A 25,503-nucleotide genomic window follows, 5' to 3' on the forward strand; every position below is an offset into this window, starting at 1 on the left:
TCACAGAAGATATACATACACTGTATATATATATATATATATATATATTTATATTTATAAAAGGGATTTTAGGTCTCAACATGGTAATTTTCTTTTCTGAAATCCAAAGCTTCTTACAAATGTGAGACAAGAAAGAAAGATATCTAAAAGAAAGGAACAGATTGCAGCTGGGTGAATAAGCAGTGAGTAAAAGGACTGACCACATGGACCCTAAAGTCACAGGCAGGGGCCGCAGATTTGGCTCTGGCTGTGATGGGCATCTGTGTGTGTGCACAGGGATAATGAGGATGAATGGGTCCACAAGCTGGCAACACTGCAAAAGGCAAATACGTCAGTAAGTTTGACTCATAGCTCGGAGAAGCCAGATGGACAGACGAGGTGTAAATTGGCTGATTTGTAAATACACCAAGAGAGCAATGAAGGAGTCTGGAGCCAGAGAGAGCAGCAGGCAGATCGGGACTCACACTGAGACGATGTGAATTGATGTGGAATTTAAAATCAAAGGTGCATGGAGATGTTAGTGCTGAGGCTGCAGGAGGAAGGAGAAGTGTTCTGAGTGAGCAGCGAGGGAGAAGGAGGATGTTACCAAATATAGGCATCCACTGGTCTTCCTTCACAAGTGTTTATTTGTCCCTCTCTCTGCCAAACAGGTTTCCACATTGCCTTGTATGAAGAAAATGAATAGCATCTCCTAACGTCTCTCTTTTTTAATCCATTCACTTCGTTTTTTTCTAAAGCTTTAAGCTTTATCCATCTCTCAAGGACAGAAATGATGGAACGCTGTAGCTTTAGTAGAGGTTACAAGGGCAAGACCGAGATAGTAGGAGGGAAAGAGTGGGAGGGATTTTAGTGACGCACACACTCACACACACACACACACACACACACACGCACACACACACATCCTCTTGTAAAGCAATGCAGTTTTTAAAAGATACAGAGATAACCCCTTTTTTTCCTTATTGAGATCTCTTTTTTTCTCTTGATTAAGAACCAATGACTCCGGGAAATATTCAGTGTAATCTCTCTGTTCAGTCTCTTTGCACAGTAATGTGGAGGAGGTCAGACTGAGCCTGGGTGCTCTTCAGTGGCCATGACAGTGAGGTCACTGCCAGACGACCAAAGTGCCAGTTATACCATTTCCCCTCAGATTCATTGTTTAGTCATCATGCACGTTCAGTGTTTTGTATTATGGAAAGAGATATTGACTTAATATGACAGATTGACTTAATTGTTATTTATTTTTAATTTAGAAGATGAAGCTCATCAAAGATGCAGCATAAAGAAAAAATAAATTCATACTTGTTTTAACAAACTGTTTTTGTGTGTGTGGGCGTCTCATTTTATGTCTTGGCTCCTGTCAAACACCCAAAGCAAGCACACACACACACACACACACACACACACACACACACACACACACACACACTTGCCCACACATGATTGTGGAAACAGTCGCCATTGTGTAAGTCCTCCAGGCAGTTGTCCAGCTTCTTTAACTGTGAACTGCTGGGAGAGATGGAGGACAGGAAGCGCAGAGATGGAAACAGCACATGAGCAGTTTAACCCTCAAGACTATTCATCAGGTTCTCCAACATCTGCAAACAACAGCCTCTCTTGCAATCTGTCAACAGATTATCATGAAGCAAGTAGAAACAACAGCAATAGTAGTATATAATAATAATGGTGTTTGTTGTGAGAATAATCTTAAAACGCTAATAAAGGAAGAAAGGAAGAAGTTGCTAATAGAGTGGTGCTGTCGTGAGCAGTTAGTTTGTGATACTCTTCAGACACGTTAAGCCCAACATGTGAGGACATGAGATTATGTGTTCCTTAAAATGTTGAGAAAAACTCAAATTAGAATGATTTAAACAAAAGGTTCACATTTTCCATGTCAATCTCATTATAATACTCTCATGTCCATTCAGTGCATTCAGAAACTATTCAGAGCCCTTTTCACATTTCACATTGCAGACAAACCTATCCCCCTTACAACTTTACACTCAATATCCCACAAGGCTAAAGCAATAATAGACATTTTATAAGCAAATGTATTAAAAAAAGAAAAATGAAATATGACATAAGTATACTGCCTCTGATTCATCTGGTCGATGTTTTAGATGTTTCTCCATCTTGACTGGAGTCCATTTGGGGTAAATTAACTTGATTCGACATTATTTAGAAAAGGCAAACATCTGTTTATCAAAAGCCTCACAGCTCTTGAAAGAGCTGCCTGCGGATTTCAGATACTTGTGCCGGGACACACAGGAGAGGGCTATACAAAATTCTTCTGCATTAAAGGTTCCAAAGAGCAGAGATATCTCAGAGAACAATTGGATCAATTAAGGCAAAAATCATGGAGAAAGGAGTCAAGGCTTATGCCATTTATTTTCTTCCCGAAGGAAAATCCTATAGGAGCCCGACAAACCAGCGAAGGCTACAATGTGACCAAAAGACCCAATCAATAAGCAGTTGTCAGTGTCTACATTTCAGAACATCAACATGGCTAGCAGTGTTTGCAAACTTCTCCATTTTAGTGGCACTAAAAACTCTAGTGCAGATCTGTAGCAGAGTTGGTGTGTTTTCAAAGTGGTAATCACGTGGTAATGTGGATCTAGCTTTAGTCAGAGAGCTGACATGGTGGAGACTTTGGCTCAGCTCAACAGATCCATGTGGAGATGGAAGAAACTTCAGGAAGACAAACTGGCCCTGCAGCACCCCACTGATCAGGCTTCATGACAGAGATGGTCCAGACGGGAGCCTCGTCTCAGGGAAAGAAACCCCCTGGAGCTGGTCTCGATAAAAACTAAGATCTAACTCTCTGATCTCAAAATGGTGTCTGAGACCTGTCTGAGGTCTGTGGATTACACAGAGTTACCAGGACATTTTATTCACTTGATTACTCTTTCAAATGTGACAATTTGTTTTGGATGTATCCTCTAACACAGGAGTTTGTGTCTTGTTCCCATCACAGGAGTCTATGGGTGCGTGGGTGCATTGGTGGACATATTAATTCAGGGGTGTCCAAAATACGGCCCGCGGGCCAACTGCGGCCCACCATCCATTTTGAATTGGCCCGCATCAATGTCTTAAAATATAATATATATATATATAAAAAAACCTAACATTTAGCACCACTGCCACACACAGAGAAGGCGTCTCTAAGGTTGTCTTCGACCTAGTGTTCTGGCGATGAATTGCTGTGCAAGACGTGCAATCCTTAGAGAACCATAAATTAAAACGAGTCCATCTACAAAATTGCGTGAAAAGTTGGCAACCAACAAGAGACACAAGTATTTGGGAAGAGTTTGGGGTAAGATCAAGGGAATATACAAACACCATTATTTGCTCGGTAGAGGGACATTTATACATTGAATAATGTAGAATTTACGAGAAAAGATTTTATTTTTTAAATTTTTTCCAACAATGTCTATACTAGACTTCATTCAGCGCAAAGAGAAAACCAAGAGAGAGCTATTACATGCAAAAGACATAGACTAACACAAACACACACACACACATACAAACAGAGATGGAGATCCCACTCTGGCACGGAGCTCACTCGTTGGGATCAGTCTTGTCTATATAAGGATGAAGCCAGTGCATCAGTCAGCTCATCATTCCCTATTGGTCTCCAAGCTATTGTGGGGCAGAAATATTCCATGACGCACCTTCTTCGCGGAGTACTTCTGAATCGTGTGGGATTGATTGGACACCATCCCTGTCACTCAACCATCAGACACAATGGGTATCACTGCGAGCACGGTGAGGAGGTGGGACATGAGCATATCTGTAGAAGCTGTAGAGCACGTTGAATAGATGAATATGAATGACTCCCAGTTGATTCATAAGAGGGGGCAAGACAGGGATGGGGAGGAGGTTTGGGAGCAAGTGCGTCACTACTTTGTCACAACTTGTCTCCCCCCTGCTGAGCCACCATCACTCTCTCTCTTTCTCTCCTACTCACACAAACACCCTTCTCACTTTCTCAAGCACAGACGCAATTTGCACGTTGTTCACCTTTCAATGTTTTCAGGAGCAGAGTTCCCTGCAACTTCTCAGACTCCAATATAACATCTCTATCACTTCTTGTCACCAGGTCCCTGCCTGCTCGCTTTTCACACGTTCTCTTTCTTTCTCCTGTGACAGGCTCCTCTGATTCATACATTTTCTCTCAATCATTCATAAAGTCGAGATGAATTGTCTATTCTCCCGTTGGTTTGTGGCTGACTTGTTTCTATGCCCAGATTTGTATTTATTTTCAACAATGTTTCCCTTCCTAATTACGCAGTCACTCTTGATTCATATTTCTAATACACAGCTTTTTCATTTTTGTCCCTTTGCAGCACATTTTCCATTTCAAAGAGATGAGAGGAGAAACAGGCAGACCACAGAGAGACCTTTGATCCAGTGTGTGGCCGTGAGACGCTGTTGTTCGTTAATGTGTCTGAAACACAAACACACAGGGCTAAAAAGCTTTGGTGTGCTTAGAAATGTGTGAACACGAAGATGAAAGAATATTTATTCAAAAGCATATGGACAGATATATAAGGGCTGGACGTGTGTGATGTAACATGCCTGCTCATGTCAGGCAATAGAGAAGAGACCCTCAGTGCAAATAGTTAGCGGCCGTGTGTGTGTTTGTGTGTGTAAGAAAATTACTGGAAAAGGTGAAAAGCCACTGACGCCAAAACAGGGTGGAAAACAAGACTCGCTGTTGACTGATTGACATGAATCTGTGTGAAAGAGAGGGAGACAGAAAGAGGTGTGATGGTTGAGTCATGTACTTGGATCTCTTTGCAGCCGTGAACATTCGGAGAGGCTTAAGTGTGCAGACCCACGTGCAAACACACCCTCATTGGCTGGGTTGCTGGTGCTGGTACGCCTTGAGAGAGGCCCACTGGGAGACAGACGTTCCTCATAGCATCACACAAAGGGGATGCAAGCACATTATGTATCCCTAAACAGACACACACACGCACAAACACCTACATAAATGCAAATAAACCGTTTTTCACATGCGTAATTGGCACAGACACATTTTCTTAACTAGGTGGCTCCAAATAATCTGCATGTTTTCAGACAGGCATTTACACGTTAGCTTTTCTTAGGTGATGAATGTGTCATGAGCTCAGCTGTGATATGTCATGTATAGACATACACAGACACACACACACACACACACACACACACACACACACACACACACACACACACACACACACACACTCACACAGTTGAATATACAAAACACAGACAAATATGCAAAGGCAAACCACCATAATTGCACGTCAAACAGATGGACACACTCACGTAGAGGCCTCAGATGGATTCTTACATCATCTTTCAGGTTGTCATTTGAAGTGTGATGATAAAGAGGGAGGAGGAGGAGGAACTCTCCCTACCGAAATCAGCAACTCTACATCTCTGGACAGCTTAAAAAAACTACTCAAACAACATCTGTTCATTAAGGCCGTTGGCTTCATTTAATGCTCCTCCCTGCCATTAGTGCTGTTTATTTCAATCCTGTATTGTGCTAATTACTTTCATGTATTTATTTTTCTCTTTTGTCGTTATGGACATAAGTGTCCTTGGGTCTCTTGAGAGCCGCCATATAAATTCAAACTATTATTATTATTATTTAAAAACCCAGTGGTACTTATAGGTCAGGATGCAGAAGTGGTCATGAATGGTGGTTTGTGGGGAGGTGGTTATAACCTGTTGTGCCTCTCTTCACACCTCACTGAATGCTCTCTCTACTTTCACCCAACCTTGTCCAACTCCACTTCGTGTTAATCAAAAACAGGATGTCATTGTTGAATGCAAGATTGTTCTACAAGTAGTTGTGCAGATAAGAGCTTTTTTTTAAATCCTGGCATTCTAAATTTGTCAAACCCTCCATGAAAGAATTTCCTCACCTCTGTGACGTTGACTCACAGCTGGCATCGCTTCTGCAGACACGCGACTTCATTTTTTTTCTCTTTTATTGAGGAAATAAGGTAGAAACGTCAGGGAGAGTCACATGAGAAGGATCTCTCTCCCTGAACAGACAGAGGTGCAATAGTTGCTATCTGTAGCACAGCACAATATAACAATTGAACCACATTAATGAGAAAGGACAGTATCTAGTGTGTTTGGGACTAATAAATGCATCTTAATCCTAATCTTAACATTATTGGAGATTAGGCTGTAGTATATGTAGGCAGGCCTATTGTGTATCTAAGTGATCTAGTTGTAATCATAATCCAGGATCATGATCCGCGATGTGGCCACAGCCAGGATCCTCAATCTGGAACCATGGCGCACCAGGATTCCAGAGAAAAAGTCAAGTCAGTAACTGTGAAGTACTGGCCAGTATCTTACACACCACCTCAAGCAACATGTTTGGTTTCATTCTTGCCCCAGGAAGGCAGTTGCGGGATTCCTTTCAGGTGAGGTCTTGCTTGTTGACAACTATTGATAGCAGTAAAACAACAAGAATATGGCTTCTCATAAGATACATGACATGAAAAACAATTTCAATTAGGACATTTTTGAGGATAAATAATTCAATACTTCCTACCAAAGTGGATTTGCATGAGTTTGGAAATGAACTCTGCATATATGACTATTTAATGATATGGAGGCAGCAGCGGTTTGTCCCACAGTTAATTATTTTGGCTAATGTTACTAACTGCCAGAGGCCAAGAAAATATTTCTGGAAACTAGGGGGGTGGGCATGTCTGATCTCTCTTTCTCATATAATCATTTAGCAGCAATGAATGAAGACTCACTAGCTACATCACAATCTATAACCAGAACCTCTCAATGAAGCCCACCCTCAGATCACTGCCCTCGTCTTTCATTCTGTCTTCCGGTCCATGCTCTTCAGGCTTTGAGTTTATCCCAACAGCCCCCCCCTCTCTCTCCAACTCCTCCTCTTTTCTTCTCCCTCGCTGTCATCCTTATGTACGTCCTGTTCTGTTCTAGCGAGGATGACTGTCTGTATCACTCAAGTGTGGGTTATACTCATCTTTCTGGTGAACTGTTGTTATTCTGGTTATTCTGGATAGACCAACACTTCTAGAAAATGGTTAAAAGGGCTTTAAAACTATTTGCGTCCATGCAGAGCATGCAGGAGGAAGGAAATAACGCATTAATTCCGCTGTGTAAATCACATGTTTTAGGTTGCAGCACATCAACACCAGCAACAACCCTTATCACCAAAAGCTCTCGAATCTCGTGGTCTTCTTCAGCGTTTTCCAAATGCAACTCTTTTTCATCCTGAGAAATTTCATAGCAAACCATGAAGTTTACATCACACAGAAACAGACACTTGATTCTCAGCCATAGACAGCTAAGTATATTTTGCTGCCATCATCACTTTTCAGTTTCAGGAACCTCTTAGTTTCGGTCTTGTTTTGGGTGCTGGCAGATAGTCTGCCTAAGTTTTTCTAGCAGGTTGTTGTTGGCTTATTTTCAGCGGATGATGACATTACAGATAGAAGTGTATGTTTTGTCGCTTGCTGGGCCGATTAGGCTTCTTTGGCTCTTGGCCTATTGTTGGTGCAGGAGACATGCATGTTCTTTCTACTTATGTTCACACTGGGAATCAGAGAGACACAGCATTTCAATGCGGTGTATATCCTGTACATATGGAAGAATTGACAATAAACCTGACTTTGACTTGACATTGAAGTGTTTCGTTAACGGAACAGAAAGTGAACACATGATTAGCTGAGTTGAAGGTAACTCATTGGATGGTCAAATTTACTCATCTGTTCAACTGTTTAAAATAAAACCACTCTTTGTACTACTTTTCCCTTAAAGTGGCAGCCCATGTTCAAGAAGAGACTTAAAGTTTGAATGGGTGTGAACATTTGTCTGGGTTAAAGTACTCTCTTCAATCTAATCTTATTTTATTTCTTATCCAATGCACTGGATTTTAACTAATGGAAACACATCACTGTGTTGTACTCTCTGATTGCAATACAGACAATTTGAAGCAAACACATCTTGACCAGAGGCATGGTGGGGGAACAGGGAACTGACGGACAGAGGCCTTCACACTGTAGCCCACTCAGCACAAACGGAACAGCCTCTGTCTCCCGGGCCTTCGACTCAATCCAGCGCTCGCTCACAAACATGACAAGGCCAGTTGTTTCCCTGCAGTGTGACTGAGAGAACTGTTGTGTTCCTGGCTCTGATCCAGTTCTCTCTTCTCCTTTCTAGCGAGAGCAGGAACATTAACATAAATGACTGAAGTCTTAAACAGCTACAGAAATCACCACCTCCCGGATCGCCTGGGGATGAATGCCTCTGTCTAGATTATTATTTTGAAGTTTGATCAGACAAACACTATTCATTTCTGTAATGCTCCGGTTTTATTGTTTAACTTTCACACTTTCAGCCAAACACATGAGAATAGACTGGACTAGCAAACTATTCCGACACTGCTCCATCTTTTCCAAAGGTATGTGTTGCCCAGTCAGATTTTGTTGGTATAAAATAGAATGCATTAACCCCCTCTTGTGGATGACAGTACACACTTTGCATGGTTCAAATTTTCACCCCATGAAGAAAATCAGTTTCTTGGAATGCCACTATTAAAGGCAGTTCAAGTTTAGACTGACTGTCATTTCCATTTTGTCTCTTGTTGACAATCAAAAGGCGTCATCATGGTTAAATATAGAATCCGAACTCATGCCACATTTGGCATGTTCGGTCTTGTCTGATGTACGATGATTCTTGTTGATCTCAACAGACCCTTGGAGAGTTTATGGACTAGAAATGAGTCACTCTCCGCCAGTTTCCCTGCCTCCTCCGAGCCCCTTGCCTTCTGCCGTCATCGTCCTAGTCTATTTTAATTCTGTGGAAATTAGGATAACATCACAGTATTACAGTTGAATCCCCTTTGAAGAGCTCATGGATCTTCAGCAAACACAGTAACATTTTTCTTATTGTATTCATTCAAATCTTGCTGCTGTCTTTTTCCTGTTTAGATCTTAAGCAATTTGAAGAATACTGGTAGGTTAAGAATTCCCGTGAACCACATACTGTTTCACTCTTCATCTCTACCATTTCCTGTCATCACTCAAACCAGGTACATTTAAAAGGTGTAACAAATGTAGAAAAAAAAAAAAGTACTGACCATTTACAGGGAGCTCTTCATCAGCCCCTGCACAAGTCTTTCCAGATAAGCTGTCCTCACAGTGAAGATCCCTCCGACTCTAGACAAAAAGACACAAAACATGTGAATTACCTTCAATTTTTCATAGAGGCTTACAACTTAACCCAGCTCCCATGTCAAGCTAACCAGTTCGCCCTGCAAAGTGTTAAAATAATGTAGAGTAACTGGGATGAGTAACTATGAGGTAATGACTGAATTTTAAATCACAATGCAGGGGCGGCTCAACTGATTAAATGTCATCCATCAGTATGAAAATAATGATGATTTTAATGATAATTCACTAAATTAATCACTTTCATTGTTTTCCTTTTTATCTTTTGGAGGGCGGCACCCTATCGCCCTCTATTGGCCAGCCGTCCCTTACATTACTTGGTACAGAGAAAAACATAATCACATTGGGTCATAGATATACCTGCTGTTAACTACCGCACGTGTTTGCATGCCAGCTGTCTCACGTGTCCTGCGGCTATTTGGAGAATCGGTTGTGCACGTCCTCAGAAATTAAGGCTACTCGTACGTCAGAAGGAAAGCCCCCGCACCAGTGAAGCCGTGAGACACCGCGGACGAGGACCTCCCCCCCCAAAAAAAACATTGAGGCGTGCCGCACACCGAGCCTCCGGCGGCGTGGAGAGGAGGGCGACGCGGGCGACTGCTCCCCCAGCCGCAGCCCGTGCCCAGCGGTTTAACCACAAACACCAAAATAGTAACGCAAAGTGACTTGGACAAGTAACTTTAATCTGATTACTGGTTTGGAAATAGTAACGCGTTAGATTAGTCGTTATTGAAAAAAGTGGTCAGATTAGAGTAAAGCGTTACTAAGTAACGTGTTACTGGCATCACTGCCTGTAGGGGCAGTGTAGCGGTAGTAAAACGGAATGTGTGGTGAATCATCAGTGGGCTAATCCAGAAGAACAAATCATCAAACATCCTGGCGGACATTCAGAAATACTGGTGGTGTTTTTTATCATCAATTTCTCACATTGGCAGAGCGAGAGTAATATCGCCATTGTCAAGCTGTGCTTGATTTAAGGGCCTTACTGACCTTCTACAATAGCGCTGCTGTCTCTTTGTCTGCCTGAGAGGAACGTTAGGTTTATGTTAAGTGGGTGTAGTCAGACAAATGGGTGTGACAAACCTACAAAAATCCCAAGGAGTTTATCTGTAGAAAGCTCATTAACCACACTCCCAAAAAAAAACAGATGTTTGGTTGTGTGGTGTTCGGGTCTGTGGGACCCGTTTCAATGTTTGCTAAAAGAAAAAATATGCGATTAATAGTTTTTTTAAACTCAAACTCATTGGCCTTGGCTCCTTTTCTGTGATGAACATATAAAATAATTTATTTTCGATGACTAAACGCTGTACACCACCATTACACATTTACATTTCATATGTGGTGTTCGGGTCCACTGGACCTATGGGTAAGAAAAGTATATCAATTTTACATTTTAAGCACTTCTGCTCCCTCATTCCTGTACATTTTCCCTTCTGTCTTGCAGGAAACATTCTTGATTAATTTCTCACAAGATGCAAATTGGGGGCTGGATACAACAAATACATATCTTTGAACATGTGGCTCCTAATCACAATCAATGAACATGGCGAAAAAGGTTCCCTGCTCAGAGTACCTCAGAAATGATTTTTGAAGACAGAGAAGCTTTGGAAAACAATGAAGGGTAAGAGTTTTGAGAATATGAAGATCACATTTCTGTCAATTCAGTGTCTGAAAGTGAGTTTGAATAAAGATGATGAGAATGACAATCAGCCAGCTTCAAGAAAAGCCCGTCTGCAGCCAGCCCCAGGACAAGGCCGTCAGCAACCAAACACAGGACCCACTCATCAGCAGCGAGCAAGTGGAGAACTATGGATGTCAAAAGAAGTTGAATGGTGTTTTGCCCAAAGGAATGAGCCACCCCGCATTGCTACCAATGTAATAAGGATGCAACCAGTGCCAACATAGATAGCAGTCACACATGTACAGGACATCAAGTCTTCTTTTGAACTTTTCATCCCAGATGCCATCCAGAAAATCAGTCTAGATTGCACTAAATTGGCGTGTTTTTAGAGAGTTGTAATGCGATTGACCAAACCAATTTATTTACATAATTTGGGGTTCTTATCCTTGTTAGAGTTTTCAAATCCACCGAATCCCTGTGAGATGCCTACACTGTCAGAGAAAACTTTTCCAAGGAACAATGTCTCTGGAAATCTTCCTGATTTTTTCCAGGATTATTTGCTTTGATAACAGAGTCGACAGATCAGCTCGGCAGCAGAAAGACAAGCTAGTTGCCATCAGGAAAGTGTGGGACAAGTGGGTGCACCGCCTCACCCTATTTTAAAACCATGGGCCTAATGTCACTGTTAATGAGCAGCTGATGCCGTTTAGGGGCCGCTGCCCCTTCAGGAAGTACATACCTTCTCAACCCGCAAAATACGGAATCAGGCTCTGGGCGGCCTGTGATGCTGCTTCATCATATACATGGAACCTGTAAGTGTTGCTTGTGTTGTGTCAACTGCCAGAGTGTGTTCAGTTTATAACCGAGTTCCAAGAAATAAACATCAATACTGACATTAGTTTTTTTCACCTATATCTTGATTGTACTTGTTTTTTCTTGTTTAATTGCATTTTATAAAAAAAAAACGAAAAGCCCTTTTATTCCTGTATGTGATTTAACAGGGGTAAATGACAAATAGTAACCATATATGCTGTCTATATTGCTTGCTATTAGTATAGAGAAAACATCTGTTAGGTATTTTTACATAAATTGTTATGGCTGTATTGATTTTAAGACCCAATAATACAGTGAGTCCACCAGACCCGCAAACATTTGCTGTGCGACAAAAACATGAACACCACACAAGAGTTAACAAAGTTGATAGTGGTCACACTCTAGGTATTTGATTTACCTGTATCTTATGCAAGTTGCATCCCTCGGAGCAAAAAGTACAAAAAATTGAGAAGAACATGTATAAAAATGTACATCATAATGGAGTGCAAAGCATAGTTGTGCGTGAGTTTAAGCCAGTGGACGAAGAGGAAGTGCAGCGGATCTTCAATGAGGGGCTGATGGAGATGATACCAGACACTGCATTCAGAGGCTTGAGACATCACCCTGAGAGTCTCCTGCTCTATGCTGCTATGACAGGTAACTTTCTTTACATGTTTCTGTGATCGCTTCTGCGGCTTTGAAAATGTGTAACGCGATGTGGCTCAGGAGGTCGGCAATTCGATCCCAGTCTCCCTCATTCTGCGGGCACAAGTGCCCTTAGACAAGACATTAAACCCCAAATTGCCGATGACGGCTGTGCTGGTAGTGTGTGGGTGATATGAGCTAGAGAAAGTGATGCACAAACAGTAGATGCACTGTTTGAATGTGTATGTGAATGGTGAATGACGGACCTGAACTGTAAGATGCTTTGAGTGGTCATTAAGTCTAGATAAAGCTTCTATATAAATACAGACCAGTTACCATACAACTGCAAGAATAGAGATCAGGAGCCCCGAGCCCCAGTGCACAGTGCCCTGTCAACTCAGAGGGCAAACTGTCCAGATATGAACAGGTTTACCTAAAACAAGCAAATTTGATTGCCAGTGCAGTAAATTATTTTTCACTTGTTAAGTTTTAAAAAGCTGTCAGTTTGTTCACTGTCATCTTGAAATTAGATCAGGAATACTGGTTTAAATAGATCTAGTTAAACCTAACTACTGAAAAATAAGTCTGAGTTCATAACTCTAAAACTGCTAATATGTCAGTATTTTACAATAAAATACAATGGCTCTATGTAGAATACTCGTGGCCATCTGATATTAACCTAGCAACTATATGAAAGACCAAGCAGAGATCAGCGGTCTCTGTTTTTCATTGTAAAGGCCAATGCATGCTTCTGCAACTGCGTCTGCGGCTTTTCACGCCGCTGTGGCGCAGGACTCTTTGTCATTCATGCTTCCCCAACCGTACAGAACACTAGGCGGAGTAACGTGTTTTGTTGAAGACGACTTCTTTCTTCTTCGTCGACTGTTTATTTACATTGCCACTGCGTCTCCTCAGAGCCCTTTTCTGGCGGACAAATCCGCCAGTCAGTGACGGGTTATACAAGTGATCATACTTTCAGATCTCTTCTGCCAAACGCTCTTCTATTTGGTCCATATTCGTTCTTCTAAATTTTCCGTTGTTTCTGCCGGTATTATGGGGCGTGAAACCCGAAATGCGACTCCGAAAAGGATGTAGTTAGCAGACCAATCACATCCCTTGCGGGCTGGAGGAGGCTTGCTGAGCTTTGTCTATAGTTAGAAAAATTGGGTGACGCACGTAAGCACGTAAGAAGGGATACATACGCATGTAGGGGCCTGGAAGGGCTCTTGCGCTTACGGTCCTGTGAAAACGCAGACGCATGCACCGGCCTTAAGACACATCTTAATAATTGAGTGTGAAAGATTGATTGCGGTATTACAGATTTAATTGCATGCACTGTTTAGTTGAAATGTGTTGTTGGCCTCAGCTATGTGCTTGTTTCACTGGGCTGTTTTAACGTTCACCCTCCATATCTCTCCTCTACCAGGTCTATGTTTTGTCATCACCATGTGTTGGTGGGTGATAGCACTCGTCCCAGCTGTTGTGCTGGGTTGTCGCTACTTCTACAGCATGCGTGTGATCCATGGTTACCTGAAAGAGGCCATGAGTAGAGACATGGGGGACATTGAGGGGTTCTACAGGAAATCACCAGGTATAACCCCTTACTTTATCATTTCATTCAAGTTTTACATGCAGTATGTACTTTAACAGGCCTTCACCTATTACATCGTAAATGTTGAAAGACCTGATGTTATCACACCCACATTGTGGAACAGAATGTCTTGTCATATCTTCTATTCAGTTCTCTGCTCCCCTCATTTGAAGTTAGTCAATATCACAGGTCTGATGTCAGTTGAGTCAAATAATCAGCCCTGCAATTCAGAGGAAACATTATCGCTTCTGCTGTAACCCTTCATTAAGTAAAGCCCTGGTCTCCTAGCTTTTGATGTGTTAAATGACAGATCCAATGTAAATCCCAGGCTTCTCTTGTTTTTCATCTTGGTGCAGTTTTATCAGTCCAAAGACATGCAGATGGCAGATTATGTTAATTGGAGACTATATTTCCAGTAGGTGTACAATTGAGTGTGAATTGTTGTTTGTCTCTCTATGTTGAGAGACAAACAACAATTACCCTGCCTGTTGCCATACGTCAGCTTGGATTGACTCCAGCTTCTCCAGGCATATTGAAGACAAATTGATGTGAATTTGAGAATAAACTCGCAATATTTTGAGGAAGGAAGTTGTGATTTGATGAGAAAAAAAGTAATAATATTACCAGAATAAAGTTGTCACTTAATTAGCAAGAGAAATAATACTCTAAAGTAACCAGCAAGTAGTTGTATCCATGCATGCTAGAGCCAAAGTATTAAATTAATCTTGTTTCTTGAGGAAAATACAAAACCCATTGAAGAGTAGGTATGAAGTTACCCTGGCACACAATTACCAAACATTTCCTCCTACACAAAACAAGCAATTTCTAACACAATATACTTAATTTGTTGCACAATTGATTCAGAGTCTTAATATTTATGATAGTGTGGAGGTGATGACCCAAAAATATTAAATATGACATTATTTGTAGAGCTTATATTAAATTATAACTTTCAGCAGAGACGACCGGCTGATTTGTTGATATTCCCCCTCTTACATGTTACGTGTTCTAAGATAAATGATTTGTTTATTTTCATATATTTTATGCACCATGTTTCACATTGTGTCATGCCCTCCACCTCAGACTCCTGTCTGTGGGTTGCAGTATTGGAAGACCGAGTGGTGGGTCTTGTGGCAGCAGTGGGCCAGCAGAGGTTAAGTGGTGCCGTCGAGCTGCAGAGAATGTCTGTTGATCAACAAATAATGCCTGTCCTCTTTCATGCAGTTTAATAGAGTTGTGTGTTGTCAGCAAGACACCCAATGTTCATTTTCATGTTCTAATCACATGTTTAATCAGATATCTGCAGAGTCAGAGGCGTTTGTTCTCACACTGTACGGTTCATCTGGACCCCTGGATATCTTTGTTCTTTGAGCGTACCAATAAATGTTTATCAACCAAATGACCATGTCCGCAAAAATGATGGAACATACAAACAGAAAAGGGCAGGGTGGTTTTATGAAATTCAATCAGGAAGGGAGGAAATCAAATATAGAGAAGTAGATTTAAAGACAATGTGCTCTGTCTTTAGTTACAACCGGTCGTTCGTATCAAGAATACCAAATTCTTACAACTGCTTCCATGGCGTTGTACTTCCCGCTTGGGTTGAAGGGCCAAAGTCTATTCCTCATCTTCACAATAAATGAGTTAATTCTAATCTAGTCATTTTCACCTAAAAGCTGTCAAGATTTAAAGGGACCTCTCTCCTTCCTTTCATTCAGCTGCAGGAGAGGAGAAACTCCCCGGAGACAGAAAAAACCCAAATCAACATACACTAAAATATTCTAACAACCAAATGCTAGATCTTATATTTTCCTAACATTTCTTAGACTCTCCTTCTTCCTAAATGCTGACATTCTTTAAACCCTACAGCTCATGGTTGCATATTAAATATGTTAAAAGTCTTTGTGGAAAAATGTTCAACTGCACTCAAGGTTGAAAAACCTGAAACACAAGTGCTGGGATGAGATAAGAAAACAGTATAGGGATGATCAGCTCTGTCAGGACTTTTCACTTCCTCTTACTTTGACTTAAGTTGACTTGCTCAGAGGAAACTATGAGTTGTTGCTGGGGAAAGGGTCATCCTCTGTCTTTTCCCACTGTAGTCTGTATTTTATCAAGATGATGATTAACACAGATAAAGGTAAATGGTTTGTATTTATATAGCGCTTTTCTAGTCTTGATGACCACTCAAAGCGCTTTACAGTACAGTTTTACATTCACCAATTCACACACACATTCATACAGTGCATCTATTCGCAGCCCTTTGTTATTCTATGGGGGCCATTCGGGGTTCAGCATCTTGCCCAAGGACATTTCTGTTTCCTGTTTCTTGAAAGAAACTCAACTTGAACTTTCAAACTTTAAATAATCAAAGGGGGGGCAATAAAAACTGCACATTGAGCATATTTGTGGTACCTGGAATCTGTTCTTCCTCAAAACCTATGTTCTTCATTCTGTGGAATTGGCAAATAGGTGCCTCTGCTGCTTTGTGTCGAGTTTTCCTTACAAGTGAGTATCATTCCTTTATTACCCTTGATCTCAAGAGAAAGTGTTTTCTCCACTTTGCAATTCTTTGAGTGTAAGGTTCTCCAAACACAGGTGCGATTTATTTGTTTCTCTTATATTCTTGAAGTGTAATTTAATGTTATCCTCTTATGCACTTTTTCTAGAATCAAGAAATTTAAGTGTAAACTCACTGGAGTCCTAAATAAAGAAAATAAATGAAGGGACGCTGCTTTTATCAGAATTTTACTGAAAACTGAGCTAGTTCAGAATCTAATGCAACTGTTTATTTTTTCTGGTGAGACTCCATTGCAAAGATGACTGTCCAGTACCATGCTTCTACTGTGACAAACATGGACATTGAAGAAAGTAAAATTGGCTTTAAGCAGTTTCTCGGGGTTCGCACCAGCCCCCGCAATTCAGGTAATGAAAAAAAGCTTTTTATTATTGTCAAGATGATGTTGAATGTAGTTTCTTTTACAATTTTAAAATCTTTTCAAACCTGTACTAAATTTGCAAAATCAGAATTCATTTGGAGTCGTAACAAAAAGTCAAAACAGAGCTTTGAACACATTAAAGAGCATTTTGCTCAGGAGTCACTGGTAAACAAACTGAGTAAAGTGAAAATTGGAATTGAAATCTCTCTGATCATCAGAAACATATCAAACATATATATATATTAATATATTGAGGTATTGCTCTTTAAGATGTATATTTTTTAGTGCTGTCAGTTTAACGCGTTATTAACGGCGTTAACGCAAACCCATTTTAATGCCGTTCATTTTTTTATCGCGAGATTAATGCAGAGCTGCCAACTCTCACGCTTTCGCCGTGTGACACACGCTTTTGCATGTTGGTGGTTGACTAAGTCACAATCATTTTTGAAAACATCATCGTATCAGGCCGTAATGAAGTACAAGGAGCGGGCGAGTGTGTGTCTGTGTGTGCGTGTGTGGTTCCAGATAGCGCACCGTAGCCCCGCCCCCTGCACCCGCGCACTCGCTCAGAGAGACACAGTGAGATCAGAGATCAGTGACTGACTGCTTCTTAACTATGGAAACAGTGAAAATACAGAGTTTCTCTGGTCTCAGCTGATCAGAGATCAGCGCCGCAGCTTCTTGATCAGTGCAGAAGCTGCAGTTGGTTTCTATCGAGCTTCAGTATCTGTGTTCGTCTCCAGTCTGACCTGCTCTCGCTTTTTGTTTTAATATTTCGCCAACTAAAATATATATTTTTAAGCTACTAGGCTGCAGCTATATGTTTTTATTTATTTAAAAAAAGGGTACTTTTTATTTCATACATTTCCCACAAATATGTGGAGGACTTAAATAGCCCTACACAGTTCTGTGTTTAATTTATTTCAAAGTAGGCCGACACTTTATTTTGTTGCTTGTCTGTTTGAGAGGCCTGACTGCTATGTTCTAAGCAAACTTGAAAAAGAGAAAATATTAAGCCATGGTTTAACTGCATTATAGGCTGAGTCCTGGTTTACCTGAAATGTGCACTTTATAATTTTATTTTGTAGCGCCCTGTTTGGCAATGTATTTTTCAATAAAATAAAACATTTGCATAAAGCAAGCCAATCCACTTGTCCATGTTGATAGAGCATTAAAAAAAAAAATGATGGGGAAAAAATAAATGAAGGGACATTTAGAATAGATAAAAAATTGCGATTAATCACGATTAATTTTGAGTTAACTATGACATAAATGCGAATAATCGCGATTAAATATTTTAATCTATTGACAGCACTAATATTTTTATTTATTATATATATTTTGTTGTATTAGATTAATATAGGCAGTATTGCAAATAACAGAGCAGCATTTATAGAATATTGCACTCATGAAATCAAGTGATTTTTCTGATATTTAACCTCCAGGACTAACCACTCCTGTCTAAGTATTTACTGATTTGATTTCCAAATAATTGGGTGTAAAAAATACAAGTAATAACAAACATTTTGCATTGAGAAATGATTCAATCGCCCAACTCAAGTTATAGCCATTATTCTCGTGAAAGATCCTTTGGTTTGTCTTTATGTTGTACAAATTATACAGTATAAAGAAATGTATGTTTGTATGTAATATTTAGTTTGTAGATCAATTAACAATAATAACACATGATGATGATGTCTATTTCTAAAATTATATTTTACTAACAACGATTTTTGTTTATGAGTTTTGCTGGAAATGTGTCTTCTTGAGAGAATTTTCAACCCCAGTCAGATTCAAACCAGATGAAGCACAAAACCACAAGTTACCTAGATCACTTCATGCAATTCAAGTTTCTTTTGTGTTGAGGAACAATTCCTACAGGGTTGCCACAGTTTGCCTCGGGCTCCTCTGTGTTCTCATGCTGGCCGGTATCATAGGTCAGAGCATCCACTGTGAGTACACATCTTTGTGTGTGTTTAAAAACTTGCCAAAATGTGTTGGTGAATCTATTGATTGACAACAAACAATCTATTTTCTCTGGCAGATCAAAAAGTTGAAAAAGAAAACCAAGACAATGTAAAAATCATCGACAAAGAGAAAGAGTACTTGAAGGACAGCCTGAAGTCAGTGCAGAAAGAGAAAGAGGATATTGAAGCCAAACGGACTCAGTCACAGAGAGATTACAATGTTTTATCTCAAAAGAGAGACCAAATAGAGGTAAATAAAAATATGCTGAGTGAAGAAATAAACAAACTAAAGCTCAGGCAAAGCCAGTTCGAGACCACTAACAAGGCTTTGAACAAAAACATTGAACAGCTGAGAGCCAGTAAAAGCCAGTTGGATACCAATTACAATGTCTTGTCTGCAGCCAAAGACCTAACAACAGAAATAAACACTCTTCGGGAAAATTTCAACTCTCTTAAAAAAGTAACAGACAATTTGCGGGCTGATTGCAATATGTCGGCTCGGAAAAAAAAAGAGCTTGAAAGCAACTTAAATAATGTGACTGCAGAGGGAGAACTGCTGATGGTGAAAATCAGCAACCTGACTGCTGAGAGAGATAATCTCCAGGGCCTAGTTGACAAAAAGACAATGCAAGGTACGTAGAAAGAACTGACCAAAAATCCTATATGTTAAGGTTTCATCTCAGCGCTTTTACACTTTTGTCTCACTGCTTGATTATTGTTGAATCAATATCTCAAATGTACAGATAGGAAGTGTGTCAATGGCTGGCAGAAGTTCGAGAACAGCTGCTACTACACTTCTTATGGCAACAGAACCTGGCAGAAAAGCAGAGAATACTGTCAAAGCAAAGGAGCAGACCTGGCAATCATCACAAGCCAAAATGAGATGGTGCGTTTTTCCGTTAGCATCAGCGATTAGCCAATCAAGTTTCCCTTGTATAGTCCATATTCACAAATCTGTTTGCCTCATAGGATTTAACACGATGCGACCTTGTCTTCCCTTAACTTAACTGTTCAGTGTGTATAATTTAGTGACATCTACTGGTGAAGTTTCATGTTGCAGCTGAATACCCCTCACCTCACCCTCCCCTTCCAAACATGAAAGTAAACCTATGAAAAATTCTGTTGTCATAAGAACTCCCAAAAAATATGGCAGCCTCAATAGAGACGACCTGCTCGATCTAAATATAAAGTAATGAAATATAAAAGTCTATGGTAAGGAACAACACATCATGCAATTTAGATGAAACACACAAGTAAAACATCACAACGATTATTTTACAGTTAATATCTCTGAATAGATCCCTCTCACCTAAATCTAACACACTTCACAAAGTTAAGAGAGACGACAAAAAACGACCCATTCAACAAGGAAAAAAACACATTTCTTTTACATCATATATCGGACAGAGATGAAGGTAAACAGGAATGACAATTGTAATGATGGTGGGATTGTCATATTACATTGACAGTAATATATACATTAGCATATTGTATGTCTAAACAATCTAGTTTTTAATCATAATCCATGATGTGGATGTTAAATCTCTTCATATTCATTTGAGAGTATTTTACATAGTTATAGCTCAAATAATTAACATTTTCATATCGGAGTATGTACAAGGGTTTGCTCATATGATGAATCCACAAATAGCATATACCTCAGGTGAGCCACAGTCCAGCCACATTATACACAATTGTGGTTATCAGTTCCCTTAATGTGAATTCTTCATTTGTTGCTATAATACTATACTATACTATATTACTATAGATACTATAATTATTGAGCATTTGACACTTGACACTATTTTCCACACAAGAGTACAGTATAATCTAATCTTTATCTTTGATAGAAAATAACTTATTGACTTATTTACTTCCTTAATAGATTTAATTTGATCAGCTGATAGCAATGGAATAGGAGACAAACTTGGGGCTGATCTGTATTACTTAATGTAAAATATATAATATTAAGTCAGTTTTTCTAATATTGGTGTATCTTCATTTGTAAAACATAAAGACCTCAATAAGATTTAATTGCATGATGCTTCCCACATAGCACTTCATCGATGGCTTGTGTGGAAATAATAGAGTCTGGATTGGATTGGCTGATGAAGGAGTAGAGGGCGTGTGGAAATGGGTGGACGGTACACCACTGACCTTAGAGTAAGAAAGTCAATGCACATCTCTTCATATACAAAACAAAAAGCAAGTAATGTTGACTTCTTGTAGCCAATGACAGTGCAGCATTAATTATTTTTGTGGCTGTCTCTTCTTGTCCTACAGGTTCTGGGGTGCAGGCCAGCCCAACAGCTATAAAGGGACGGACCAGGACTGTGTGGAGTTCTGGCACCGTGAGTCAGGGAAAGCGGAATGGAATGATGAGAACTGTAGAATAAAACAAAACTTTATCTGTGAAATGTAGTGTTTTTCCTGTATGGGCAGTGCCTTGGTTACTGTAGGTTACGTGCCACCTGACACTAATAACTATAATCTTGATAATCAGTCTGTTTAGTGTAGAGAGGACTGCTGTCAGTACATTGTAAAAAATGACAATATTAATCACAGTGACTAAATTTACATGGGCACCAATATTCCAAATATTGAATTTATTCAGAATAAGACAATTATTTGATTATGGTGTTTAGATGAGTTGCGTTAAGAATATTAAAATCTGCGTCATAAATCTGACTTTTCCACAACCTTTTTGAAAGAATCCCCATTGGAATATTTTCGCCCATCCAAACCCGTCATAATATCCATTCCTCTTAAAATGGGATAGGATACTACTTTCTCCCTCCTTCTTCATAGTGGCAGCCATCCTGTTAACAGGACATGTATCTTCAAGCAGCTGGTAACTGTTGAATGTCAATTTCCCAAAATGCTGTGAAAGACTCAACCGGACGTGCAGCGCCATTCTCAAGTGGAAGCCGCCTGGCTGTTCACACCAGACGCGCATTTCTCCTTGCTGGTCAGCCCGCTACTGTGCTTTCTCCGCTTGTTGTTGTTTGTAACCCATTCAATGTAGGAGTTCGGGGGTAAATGATGGTATGGGAAATTGAAACTCCAGGACAACAGAAGGGAAATCCAAAGAATGGGATGCATATTTGACCATTTATATCATATAAAATATGGGTTAGCCAGATATCTGTACACACTGTGGAAACTGTTTAAAAGTAATTTACATCTGTGATGATTTGATATTTACTAAAATAATTCAATGCATGATGATTGATATATAGTTTATAGTTATCCATTAATAGAAAAATACACTTTCAGATTATGTTAAGTTGATTTGATTGACATAATGCACTTATTGTATCACCTGACTCAATGACTAATGAATGCATTCCCCATGTGCTGTACTCTTAAAGTGTTACTTTACTGATGTTGGCTATTTTGTACTCAGATGTTGTTGCTTCTTGTGTGACCACTAACACAAACTGCACATGTGGATAACACAGATCAGGGACAACAGCCTTGGTCATAAATGTAGACTATACTCTATTACTACTGCATCATTCATATCCATTGAATTGGTGCTTTTACTATTGAGTGTACATGTGAAAAAAAGTCTGTGCTGTGCTTATGATTCAATTCGATTTTGCATTCTAAATAAACAATTTTTACATTTTCAAGCATACAATCAACTGATTGCTGATTTAATAATTCACTTTCTACAATTTGTAAAATAAGTCACTCTGAGAGTTCATCAGTATGTTACATTACATTACATTACATTTCATTTAGCTGACGCTTTTATCCAAAGCGACTTACAATAAGTGCATTCAAACCTGAGGGTACATACCAAGGACGACAAGAATCAAGAAAATACAATTTCTTCAAATAAAGCAAAACTACAAAGTGCTATAAGTAAGTGCCATTTAAGTGCTACTAAAGTGTTAGTTTCAAAAAGTTGTTAGTGTTTTTTTTTTTTTTTTTTTTTTATTTATTCAAGGTAAAGTCGGAAGAGGTATGTTTTTAGTTTTCGGCGGAAGATGTGTAGACTTTCTGATGTCCGGATGTCAATGGGGAGCTCATTCCACCATTTAGGAGCCAGGACAGAAAACAGTCGTGTTTTTGATGATTGTTTAGCTCGCAGTGAGGGAGCAACGAGCTGATTGGCCGAAGCAGAGCGGAGTGAACGGGGTGGGGTGTAACGTTTGACCATGTCCTGGATGTAGACTGGACCGGATCCGTTCACAGCATGGTACGCAAGTACTAGTGTTTTGAACCGGATGCGAGCAGCCACTGGTAACCAGTGAAGGGAGCGGAGGAGAGGAGTAGTGTGAGTGAATTTAGGTTGGTTAAAAACCAGTCGAGCTGCTGCATTCTGGATGAGCTGCAAAGGTCGGATGGCAGTAGCAGGTAGACCTGCCAGGAGCGAGTTACAGTAATCTAGACGTGAGATGATCAAAGCCTGGACCAGAACCTGCACCGCCTTCTGAGTGAGAAGGGGGCGTATTCTCCTGATGTTGTACAGCATGAATCTACAGGACCGTGTTGTTGCAGAAATGTTGGCAGTAAGGGAGAGTTGGCTGTCGAGTGTTACGCCCAGGTTCCTAGCTGTCGGAGTGGGGGTTAACACAGAGTTGTCAAAGTTATGCACACTAACTTTTCAAATTATGAACCAGGTTTAAATAACTATCTCAGCTGTGCTGACCACTCCCCCTGCTCATGGGCCAATCAGGCACCACGTGGTGTTAATGGCCCAGCAGCAGATCATCAACACAGTTAAAATTACAAGAGAGACTTGTCCCTTTAATCAGGGACTCAGCTAAGTGTCCTATCTGGACAGAAACTGTTACTGGACAAAGACTATTTACCTCAGCAGGTAGAAAGTAAAATAGAATTATGCTTTTTAACAGAATTGGAATAACAACAAAGCAATTTAACTTTTAGCTGGTTCCTATTTAACTCTCAGTCACCTGAGTGAAACTACAAGCAGTAGACAGAATTCAAAAACAAAGAAGCACCCGTCTAAGGGTTGTAGGGGGGAAAACTCTGACTGTTGTTTGTGCGTATGCACCAAACAGCAGTTCAGAGTACTCAGCCTTCTTGGAGACCCTGAATGGAGTCCTGTATGGGGCTCCAGTAGGGGACTCCGTAGTTCTGCTGGGTGACTTCAACGCCCACGTGGGCAACGATGGAGACACCTGGAGAGGCGTGGTGGGGAGGAACGGCCTCCCTGATCTGAACCCGAGCGGTCGTTTGTTATTGGACTTCTGTGCTAGCCATGGATTGTCCATAACAAACACCATGTTCGAACATAAGGGTGCTCATAAGTGTACCTGGTACCAGAGTACCCTAGGCCGAAGATCAATGATCGATTTTGTGATCGTGTCATCTGATCTGAGGCCGCATGTTTTGGACACTCGGGTAAAGAGAGGGGCGGAACTGTCAACCGACCACCATCTGGTTGTGAGTTGGATCAGGGAGTGGGGGAAATTTCCGGATAGACCTGGTAAGCCCAAACGAGTAGTGCGGGTGAACTGGGAACGTCTGGAGGAGGCCCCCGTCCTAGGTATCTTCAACTCACACCTCCGGCGGAGTTTTTCTGGCATTCCTGTGGAGGTTGGGGGCATTGAGCCGGAGTGGGCGGTGTTCAAAGCCTCCATTGCTGAAGCTGCGGCGGCTAGCTGTGGCCTCAGGGTCTTAGGCTCCTCAAGGGGCGGTAACCCTCGGACACCGTGGTGGACACCGGTGGTCAGGGAAGCCGTCCGATTGAAGAAGGAGGCCTTCCGGGATATGATATCCTGGAGGACTCCTGACTCGGTTGCAGGGTACCGACAGGCCCGAAGGGCTGCAGCTGCTGCCGTGTCGGAGGCTAAGCAGCGGGTGTGGGAGAAGTTCGGAGAGGTCATGGAGAAGGACTTTCGGTCGGCACCAAAGTGTTTCTGGAAGACTATCCGGCACCTCAGGAGGGGGAAACGGGGAACCATCCAAGCTGTGTACAGTAAGGATGGGACTCTGTTGACCTCAACTGAGGAGGTTGTCGGACGTTGGAAGGAACACTTTGAGGAACTCCTGAATCCGAATAACACGCCCTCTATGTTGGAGGCAGAGCTCGAGGTTGATGGTGTTTCATCGTCAATTTCCCTGGTGGAGGTCACTGAGGTGGTCAAACATCTCCACAGTGGCAAGGCCCCAGGGATTGATGAGATCCGGCCAGAAATGCTAAAGGCTCTGGGTGTTGAGGGGCTGTCATGGTTGACACGCCTATTCAACATCGCGTGGGAGTCGGGTACAGTGCCAAAGGAGTTGCAAACTGGGGTGGTGGTTCCCCTGTTCAAAAAGGGGGACCAGAGAGTGTGTGCCAATTACCGGGGCATCACACTTCTCAGCCTCCCTGGTAAAGTCTACTCCAAGGTGCTGGAAAGGAGGGTTCGGCCGATCGTCGAACCTCAGATTGAAGAGGAACAATGCGGTTTTCGCCCCGGACGTGGAACTACAGACCAGCTCTTCACTCTCGCAAGGATCCTGGAGGGGGCCTGGGAGTATGCCCATCCGGTCTACATGTGTTTTGTGGATCTGGAGAAGGCGTATGACCGGGTCCCCCGGGAGAAACTGTGGGAGGTGCTGCGGGAGTATGGGGTAAGGGGGTCTATCCTCAGGGCCATCCAATCCCTGTACTCCCAAAGCGAGAGCTGTGTTCGCGTCCTCGGCAGCCAGTCAGTTTCGTTCTCAGTGGATGCTGGTCTCCGCCAGG

The 25,503-nt window shown here is 41.2% G+C and overlaps 1 protein-coding gene across 1 annotated transcript; it reads left to right on the forward strand.

The window, feature by feature from the left end:
• The first annotated feature begins 16,644 nt into the window (after window positions 1-16,644).
• LOC133953382 (C-type lectin domain family 10 member A-like) lies at window positions 16,645-21,439 on the forward strand. The gene is made up of 6 exons (XM_062387287.1): window positions 16,645-16,816; window positions 18,681-18,782; window positions 18,875-19,429; window positions 19,541-19,683; window positions 20,854-20,960; window positions 21,081-21,439. Exons 1-6 carry the CDS (start codon window positions 16,711-16,713, stop codon window positions 21,217-21,219), a joined length of 1,152 nt encoding a protein of 383 aa, XP_062243271.1. The 5' UTR covers window positions 16,645-16,710; the 3' UTR covers window positions 21,220-21,439.
• The last annotated feature ends 4,064 nt before the right edge of the window (window positions 21,440-25,503 follow it).

The sequence above is a fragment of the Platichthys flesus genome, chromosome 5 (assembly GCF_949316205.1).
Source record: "Platichthys flesus chromosome 5, fPlaFle2.1, whole genome shotgun sequence".
Classification (NCBI taxonomy): domain Eukaryota; kingdom Metazoa; phylum Chordata; class Actinopteri; order Pleuronectiformes; family Pleuronectidae; genus Platichthys; species Platichthys flesus.